A 9,882-nucleotide genomic window follows, 5' to 3' on the forward strand; every position below is an offset into this window, starting at 1 on the left:
TATCTATCTATCTATCTATCTATCTATCTATCTATCTATCTATCTATCTATCTATCTCATCCCTCCATCCATTTATTTGTGTATTTTCCTGTGCATGTGTGTGTGCTTGTAGTTCAAATGTGCATGCAGCAACCCATGGAAGCCAGAAGAGGGCATTAGAAGTCTTGGAACTGAAACTGCAGATAGTTATGACCTGCCATGTGGGTCCTGGGAATTGAACCCATGTCCTCTACAAGAGCAGCAGGTGCTTTTTTGTGTTGTTTAGTTTTTGGTTTTTGATTTTTTTTTTTTTTTTGAGACAGGGTTTCTCTGTGTAGCCTTGGTTGTCCTGCACTCACTTTGTAGACCAGGCTGGCCTCACAGCAATCCACCTGCCTCTGCCCCTCAGAGTGCTGGGAATACAGGAGTGTGCCACAGTACCTGGCTCATTCTTTTTCTTTTGAGACAGGGTCTCTTTCTACATAGCCCTGACTGTCCTGGAACTCACTATGTGGCTGGCCTGGAACTCAGAGATTCCTACTTCTTCCTCCCAAGTGCTGGGATTAAAGGAGTGTGTCACCATGCCCAGCTGTTTGCTTCACTTTTGAGACTTTTGAGACAGGGTCTTGCTTTATAGTTTAGGCTGCTTGGAACTTGCTAAGCAGATAGCCTTGCATTTGTGGTGATTCTTCTGGCTCTACCTCTGAATGCTGGATTATAATTGTGTGCCAATATACCTGGAAGACATCTTGAATGAATGAACATATCATAAATACCAAAGTTTATTCAGCATTCAAAAACCAATTCATAATTTTTTTTCTTTTTCTTTTTTTTATGAGACATGGTTTCTCTGTGTAGCCTTGGCTAGTCTTGAGCTCACAGAGATCTGCCATTGCCTCTGGAGTACAGGAATCAGAGGCGAGCGCCCTCACCACATGGCTCAGTATGGTTTTTTTTTTTTTTTTATATTAATAGCAGTGAACAAATCTCAATAGCTTTAGAGAAAAAACATCTGACAGAATTTAATACCTTTTATGCTAAAGAATTGAAAGAACTGTCTCCAAAAGCATGTGACAGATAAAATATAGAATACAATTTAATTGTCTATGAAGACAGTCTGGACTACGAGGAAATCATTCACTTTACCAAAGTCTCAGGACACGTGACGACCATACTAAGGTTTCATTGGTTAGCTATATGTAAGCAGAAGATAATTAGAAGGCGAAGTGTAAAAATATAGTGCTACGGTGCTGTAACCTTGGTGGTTATCACAGCTCTCTATTTGGGCTTAAGATTCTATTAGCGGGGGCTGGAGAGATGGCTCAGTGGTTAAGAGCACTGTCTGCTCTGCCAAAGGTCCTGAGTTTGATTCCCGGAAACCACATGGTGGTTCACAACCATCTGTGTGAACTGATTCCCTCTTCTGGCAGATGTAAATGTAGATAAAACATTTACATACATAAAAAAAAATCTTCTTAAAAAAATAAAGATTCTATTAGCAAGAGGAAATCATGCCTAGTAGTGAAAACACAGCCAACCACCCAAGACTTATGAAGCTATAGATCTTAGAGGAGAAACTACAACTGCCACTTCATTACACCAGCATAATCCCTAATTACATTTTAAATATTTGTCCTTATACTCACGGATAAATGTAGTCCTCACCCTTCAACAAGGAAACGTCTCTTTGCAACAATGGGAGACCATTACAGAAAACCACAACCAATCAAAATGTAGAGCTGTGGAGCCCAGTCCCAAAGATAAACCTACAAAGCCATTCCCACACCTAAAGCTCAGGTAACATTGCAGAAGAAAGACTAGAAAGATTGTGTAAGAGCAAGAGGAGCAGGGAGTTTGCTGTGAGACTGCGTCTCCTAGACTCATAAAGTCTCGCCAACATGGCTGCCCAATCAGGAGCTGAACACAGGTAACAACGGTAGACATGGCAGAGTGGATGGGGAAAGCCCACAGGGCCTCAATCTCAATCCTGTAGGCAAAGAACTGTAGGCAACTGAGTAAGGCTGAGTATGGGAGAAATAGGCTTCTCTAGGGCAGAGCACATCTACTCACTGTCCTATACCAAATGGTCAGTGCTGAAAACATACATACACATGCGTAACATCGTACAGACTGAGCAAATTGTATGTTTAGAAATATATATGTATATACATGTATATGTATATATATAAAACAACAATTAATGAAAACGAGGCCATGAATTTGAAAGACAGTCAGAAGGATATATAGGAGAATTTGGAGGAAGGAAAGGGAAGGGGTAAATGATGTAATTATGCTATAATTTCAAAAAATAAAAAGGGGCTGGAGAGATGATTCAGTGGTTTGAGTACCTTTTGTTCTTGCAGAAGACCCTGGTTCAGTTCCCAGCACCCACACACCAGCTCACAACTGTCTGTAACTTTAGTTCCAGGGAATTTAATGCCTCCATGGGTACCAGACACACATATGCTGCACATACATACATACATACAGGCAAAACACTCATACATACTAAAAAGTAAATAAATATTAAAAAATTAAAACAACACCAAAAGTAAAAAACAAAAACAATACCATTGGTGTCAGGTGTGGTGGTACAAGCCTTCCATCCAGTACTGGGAAAGCAGAGGAAGGTGGTGAATCTCTATGGAAACTATCCTAGTCTAAATAGCAAGTTCCAGGTCACTCACGGCTCTGTAGTGAAATTCTGTCCCAAACCAAAACCAAAACCAAAGCCACAATAAAACCACACTATTTATATGGTGAACATGACGTGATAACCATTGCACTGGGGAAACCTCCCATAGTAACATTGTAAGCTAAAGAATAATTTAGATATAAATATGACCTCCACAATGAAAGCCAAAAAACATTGTTTTAAAAAATTAAAGAAAGTTAATAAATGGAGAAACATCCCATGTTTGTGGATGGGAATAAAAAATATTAAGATGCCAGTTCTTCCTAAACAGGTAATAGATTTGACTCAATGCCAATCAAATGCTAGCAATGTGCTTATTTATTTAATTAGAAACAGGGTCTCAAAAATAAAATAAAATAAAGCTAATCATGGGCCTAGATGCAAAAGACTACAGTACCATGAAAACACAGAAACTGTCAGTGTTAGGCAACAACTCCTTGGAGATTAAAAAAAAACCCAACAACAACAGAGCCGGTATGACGGTCCATGCCTTTAATCCCAGCACTCAGGAAGCAGAGGCAGGTGGATCTCGGTGAGTTTGAGGCTATCCTGGTCTACAGAGAGAGAGAGTCCAGGACAGCCAGGCCTACTGCACAGAGAAAACCTGTCTCGAAAAACCAGAACCAAACCAAAACCAGAAAAGAAAAATAGTTACATTACTAGATGTCTCCAAAATAAAACATGTGTGCTTATCAAAAGACAAGGACACACATTAGTTAATGGATTACCAACTGGAGGAAAATTTTTATCTGTTTTTGAGACAGGGCTATAGGTTTGTAGCCATGGCTGTCATGGAACTCACTGTGTGGACCAGGCTGGCCTTGAACTCACAGAAATCTGCCTGCTTCTGTCTCCTGAGTGCTGGGGGATTAAAGGAGTGCGCCACCAATGTCAGCTTGCTTATTTCTATTTATTTATTTATTTATTTATTTATTCATTTATTTATTTATTTATTTACTTACTTACTCATTTATTTATTTATTTATTTATTTATTTATTTATTTATTTATTTATTTATTGAGAGAGTCTGTGTATGTAAGCCTGGCTGTCCTGGAACTCTCTGTGTAGACCAGGCTGGTCTCAAACTCTCAAACTCACAGAAATTTGGCTGCTTCTTCCTCCACCTCCTGAGTGCTAAGATTAAAGGCATGTTCTACTAGGCTCAGCACAGAGGAAGCTATTTCTAATCCTCGTGTCTAACCATATGCTCAAAATACTTCCATAAACTCAGGGCATCGCTGCATACCTGAGGCAGGGCAGTAGTGGAGGAAAGCTTGGATTGAGCTACGGAAGAGGTGAGGGTGCTGGAACTTTCTTCCATCCTCTGTACATGGATTCCCCGCTCCCCCCCCCCCCCCCCCCCCCCCCCACACACACACAGAGTTTCTCCATATAGCCTTGGCTGTCCTGGATCCTCTGCCTCCCTAAGTGCTTGGGTTACAGGCTGCCATACCCAGCTCATGGTTTTGGTTTGTTTTTGTTTTTAAGAGCTCCTGAAGCAAAAAAGAGGTGGCTGTAACTATAGGACCTCTCTTACAGGGTAATATTCCCAAAAAGATACGTGTTGGGGATGCAAGACAGATGGAATTGCTAGGGATGGGGGCGGGGGAGGGGGATGGCTTTGAATGCAAGGTCTGAAAGACACCTGGGAGTGATGGAGCTGTTTTATGTTCCACTCTGATGGTAACAGAACCTATTAATTAACCCTATTAATTTGTTATATAGAAAGTCAGGAAAAAGTCAAAAGAAGCAAGCACAGCCTCAGTGACCTCTACTGCTTCTCAGCCTCTTTCCCCAGGCTTCAGTCTTTTCATCAGAAAGAGGCAGAAAAACCTTAAAGAAACCCCTGCCCTGCTGGCTCCTGAGCAGGAAGGTCCCCGAAGCAGCTGGGCAGAGTCAAGCAGTATGGACCAAAGTCCAGGAGCCAGGCTGGACGCCCCACGTAGTTCCTCACCAAGGAGGACAAAGTTCCACTTCTGAGAAGAGTGGTACATTGTAAAGGAAGAGGTCAGAGCCGACCCGTCTGTGCCTCCATGCCCTGTCCTTGGACACTTGAGTTGCTGTGGTCCCCGTATCATGACCCATTGGCCCAGGTGGGTGGTCAGAACCTTGGTTACCCAAGATGGCAGGGTTGAGGAGCCATGGGGATACCTGATGGCTCTTCTGGTCCATTCTACAGACAAGGAGGCAAGGTTCTGAGGACAGCAGCCTGCCTTACTTTGGGGGTAGGGGTCCTGTGTGGTGTGGGGAGACAGCGGAGAACCAGCAATACATGGAATCCACCGCCAGTGCTGGCTACTCTGGGGCTCCTCTCTCTACTTCTCTGTCATTCCTCATTATTATCTTACAAGCTCGGTCTGCGGCTAGGAACCCAGTCAGTTCCCACTCGCAGGAAAACCATTATAAAAGACAGTTCTTGAATTCTCTGTGCAAATTCAAAGCGACTGGGAGAAGGGCCACTCAAGCTGGCAGCTGGTCAAAGGGCACAGGTCATGTCTAGACTCAGCAGTGCCATCCAGGCTCCCTGTGGCACTCAATAAAGAGTGTCTTTGTTCCATCATGTTCCTGCCAGTGCAGTTCCTTGTTTTGGGGCCAAGATGACAACTTCCTTCCATGGTCTTTTCTGAGCTGCACAGTGACATAGGTGATGTCTCAGCACCCTGGGTGGTGTGGGCCACGGGTACCAACTCCACGCGGGCCCCACTATGAACTCCCTCTACCTCGAGGAAGCTGTTCCACCACGATGGCTGGATCCAGGACCAGCACAGGGCAGTCCTTTGTGCTCCCTTCCCACATCTCCCTGAACCTCTGTTTCTCCAACCTTTCCCAGGAACAAAGGGAACGGGGTATTTCCTGGTCCTCACCTGGACATGATACTGTGAAGTCTCATGCATGATGACATTGGAGTTGGAGTACTTCTTCCTCTGCTCTGGATGGAGAGACAGATGTCATGCACCCCAAAGAATTAGACCCAGTCTGGTGAGACTGGACCCCCAGGGGTGACGGGAGAGTAGAGCTGAGATGAGAGGTGCTGTTCTTTGAACTCCTCACAGCCATCAGGAAGGACTGCAGGCTGGGGAGTGGCATTGACGCTCCTGTGGGGACAAGGAGGATCCACAGGAGGCCCACTGGCTTGGCCCCATGATGGGCCCCACTGGGGACCTGAAGCTCCAGGAGACAGGGACTTATTCAGAATGGGAGGGGGCAGCCTCTCACTGAGAGTTTGTTTGGGTGAGGGGCAGGAAACTCAGTCTTCTCTAATGGAGTCTGCCCAGTTTCCTAGGGAAGGAGTCCAGGCCAAGGCTCCCCTATCCTACAAGCTACCACCTTTCTCTGGAGCTCTTGCTGTCCAGGCCTCCAACTTCCAGCATCTAGTAGCCAGCATCCAGAGGCACAAATGAAGGGCATGGTTGGGGAGGGGCACAATGGAGCAGAAGTAGCTTTGGAGCAGATAGTCCCCTCTGACCCCACCTACTCGATCGGATTGCAAGGCTGCGCAGTAGAATCAATATTAATGCTCCCTGAATTATTCGTAAAGGCCTCTCCCCTTACAGTGTAGTGGAGAGCATTTAGTAGCCAGGAGCCTTGTAGGGAGATATCCAAAGTTCTCAGTGAATTAGGATCCAAAGGCCTCCCCTGGGTACTTAGAACCACCCAGGCTTGGGACAAGCAAGGATGAGACCACTATGGTCACATTCATCTTCCTTAAGTCCATACCGTCCTTAAACTTCACTCACCAAACAGGTCCTTTGCACTCATCTTGGGCACACCATAAGACCGGCCCAGACTGCCACTGCAGGGGGAGAGGCAGGTGAGGGCAGGGCTCATGTCACACCCCTCCCTGGGGACTTGGGGGGCGGTAGGACAACACTTACTTGGCAGCTCCTGGGCAGCAGCTCATGGACCCTGACTGGCTCATGGTGTTCCCAGTGGCGGCCAGCGTCGAGGGCAGACCTTAGTCTGGTTGGTGTCTAGGGCCCAGTGCCTGGCCTCCACCTAAGGACAGAGGAGCTCAGCTGACACTTTCTCCCGGCTAGGCTACGCCTGGGTCTCCTTTCTCATTTCTGCTCCACAGCCTGGAACCCTCAGTGCCTGGCCAGACACGCCAGGTAGCAGAGTCCTCCAGACTCATGCCATTGCTGGTGGCGATGGAGACCTATCTGGCCTCAGACTCTTGGTTCTGTGCAGAGGTGCTCCCAAGAAGCTGTCAGGGAGGCTCTGCTGGAAGGGCTGGGTGGGGAGCACACTGAGGAGAGAGGACAGCTCCTTCAGAAGCTGAGGCAGGTGAGGGTAAGGCTAGAGACCTAGGAGAGCACAAGTACAGAGGAACCCCACTATTCCAAGGGACCTCTGCATATACATGTGAACATGTCCACAGGGACCAGCTCCTCCAGATCTGGCAAACAGACCAGCCCTTGGCTCCCTCTTGGGAGACCCTCGAGAGGGTGGGGAGAGAGAGAAGTTTTGGGGGTGACTGGCCTCCCCAATACAAATTCAGGTGACCGTAAATATGCAAAGCCTGTCCATGAGTAGGATTCCCAGCCCTGTCCTCCCCTTGGTTACATTTTTGGGGAAACTGAGACATAGATATGAATGTGAGCAAGCTTTTCCTATAAACTAGTCTTGGGTTCTTTTTAGACACAACAGAAGCTGGTGGCCTGGGCCAGCCTTACATCAAATGATGACTCCAGGTACCTTCAGTGACAGGCTGCCTTCAGGCCACTGGAGAAACAGGTAAACAGTGTTTCTAACTGTCCTGCTGGGGCTCTACAGCCAGCTCTTCCTGATGTTCTGGGTCCACATACACAGACTACCTCTGTCTGCTATTACTAGCGAAGCCACCATCTCTCCTAGCTAAAGCATTTGACTGGTAGGGCCACCAATCAGGGTGCTGGTATGAGGGCTCAGGAGAAGGCCTTTAGTATTCTAGTATTTTCTGGTTTGGCCAGGTCTTGAGGGGTGGGCTGCCAGGAAGGGAGGCCTTAGCTCTTACCTTTACCGACTCTCCTGCCGCACTCCTGCCCCCACTCCAGGTCCCAGCTTATGAGAAGAGGCTGGGCCAGATTTTTAGGTCCACCTATCCATGGAGAATGTCCGGAATGCTCCTGACCTCAGAGGGTAAGCCCTAGTGTTTGCTTAATGGGATTCCTGGCTAGCTCAGCCAAGGGCGCCAGGCACGTGGGGCCAGGAGTACACAACCAGGACAAAACAAACTTCTGGAGACCCAGGCCTGAAGGCACCTACACTCGGGACAGGCTTGGACATGCAGCCCTGCCCTTGGGGGAATATAGGCCGGGACCTTTGGCCTAGGGAAGAGGGATGACACCGGGGCTGCCTCTAGCCTGCAAAAGGCTCACTCCTAGGAGGCTGCTACAGCTGAAGAGGGGTGGGAGGCAGGAAACTCATAGAATCCATTGCTGGTGAAGATGAAACACCCAGGCCCAGGCTGGACTTCGGTTTTACTGTGGCCATTTTCCGGTTTGAAGGGAGGCCCAGCATGCTAGAGTGTTTGGTAGGTTCAGCAGTGGAAGGGGAGGAGGCCCTGGCAGGGCAAGGAGGGCGGAAGAACTGGCTCCAAGTTCAAATTCCAGCTCTACATGCTGAGTGACCTTGGGGAGGGGTCAGTTTAGTCACCTGGGCACTTGGCTGTCCTTGTGGGAGCAGGGTGTGGCCCTGGAAAGGGATGGGGGAGTTCCTTAGGTGCTAGCTGGGTCCTGGTCTTGGAACAAAGTTCAGGAATCATCAGGTGGGAGCGATAGAGGCTGAGATAACTGGAAAGCTCTTGGTGGGAGGGGATGGGTGCACCTGAAGAGACCCAGGAAGTCTGGCTGGGAGCGATGGGCCACCCAGCTCTAGATAACAGACAGGGCTAGGAGAGGTCAATGCACAGGTCTAGGGGTGGGAGGGCCCCAGCAGTACCCTGCCTCCTCAATAGGTAAAGGAGGCAACAGCAGAGGTGGTCTGTGGACACACCTCCCCCCTCCCTACCTCTAGGGATACCCTCATTGTAGTTAGTAGTACAGACTTGTCAGTCCCGGGGACCTTAGGGAGCCAAGCTGTGGATGTCCATAGGTCCTCCCACCGGCCGATGGCTCCCTGCCGGGATCTACTCCCAGCCCCTACCCCCATCCCCTGAGACTCCACATCCCAACTTTGACCTGAAGACCGGCTAAACCTGACGTTTCCCCGGCTCTTCGTTTCTTTGGGGCTCAGACAGCAAGGAAAGGCCAACCTTCAGGCGCTGGGTGGTATGGGTGGTATGCCCATGCCAGGGTGAGAGTCTGAAGGAGGTCCAGCCTGCTGGATGGAATGAAGGCCCTCCCTTCCTCACCACCTCTCTTGTCAACTGCCAGGTTCCCCTCATCCGCCCCAGGGCTGGGAGGGGTCCGGGACCAGGGCGAGTGAGTCACACACCACTGGCTTAAAAATATCACTGAACCACTGGCCGCCGCCCGCTGGACCGATGGGGCCTCAGCCGAGCGGTTCTTAGACTAAAAGCCCAAGAAAGGCTCAGGCCCAGCCTCTCCCTCAAGTTCCTACGCCCCACGCCCCACTCAGAGCCCCCAAACCCAGGCTTAGCTGGCCCCAGAGTCCGGCGATCCCGATCATCCCAAACCTCACACTCAGGTGCTCTCAGCTCCCGGTGCTGGGTTGCCCTCCAAACCAAGCGCCCGACCCAAAGTCTCGGGCCAGAGCTCCACATCCCATGGCCACTCTGGGAAACTGAGGCCCAGTTGGGCAACCTTCCTGGCTGAAGCGCTCACCTGCTTTCCGTCAGTCAGCGCCTGCGTTTGCCTAGTCCCCTAGGTCAGTTTGTCCGCCGGCCCCGTCTGTCAGAGCCTCAGCAGCAGTGAAGCTCCTTCTCCCCCGACAGGCGGGACCTCTGCTGGGCCGGATAGGCCGGGGCGGGGCTGTGAGAGGAGGAACCTGAGCGACAGGTTACGGAGTCACCCGGGAGTGGGGGCGGGCCTGGGACAACCCCCACTCCCACAACACAGTTCCGCCTCCCTCGCCTCCTTGTGCCCTCCCAGCGGTCCCCAAAGCACCTGGGGCCCCTCCGCAGCTGGCCCTAGAGTGCAGGGTGCGGCCCCAGCTGCTCTGACTGGCCAAGCTGCAGTAGCAGGTAGGGACATGGGCCTGCTTGCAGAGACAGTACGGGATGAAGCCTACGAGGCTGAAGCCCTGAAGCCGGGGGGAAGTCTCAATCA

At 49.5% G+C, this 9,882-nt stretch overlaps 1 protein-coding gene across 2 annotated transcripts in view; it reads right to left on the minus strand.

Annotated features, from left to right (window-relative positions):
- Eps8l2 (EPS8 like 2) overlaps positions 1-9,579 on the minus strand; it is a 20,014-nt gene extending 10,435 nt beyond the window's left edge. The window contains exons 1-4 of one of the 2 annotated variants that reach the window (XM_055619131.1): positions 9,439-9,578; positions 6,550-6,670; positions 6,412-6,467; positions 5,539-5,603 (exon numbers count right to left, since the gene is read on the minus strand). In XM_055619131.1, coding sequence (XP_055475106.1) covers positions 5,539-5,603; positions 6,412-6,467; positions 6,550-6,593 — 165 coding nt within the window. In that variant the 5' untranslated portion in view covers positions 6,594-6,670; positions 9,439-9,578. Of the gene's footprint in view, positions 1-5,538; positions 5,604-6,411; positions 6,468-6,549; positions 6,671-9,438 lie in introns of both variants that reach the window. The other variant, XM_055619132.1, reaches the window with a different exon arrangement.
- Between the last annotated feature and the right edge of the window lie 303 nt (positions 9,580-9,882).

The sequence above is a fragment of the Psammomys obesus genome, unplaced genomic scaffold (genome assembly GCF_907164565.1).
Source record: "Psammomys obesus unplaced genomic scaffold, mPsaObe1.curated_primary_1811, whole genome shotgun sequence".
In the NCBI taxonomy this organism is placed as follows: Eukaryota; Metazoa; Chordata; class Mammalia; order Rodentia; family Muridae; genus Psammomys; species Psammomys obesus.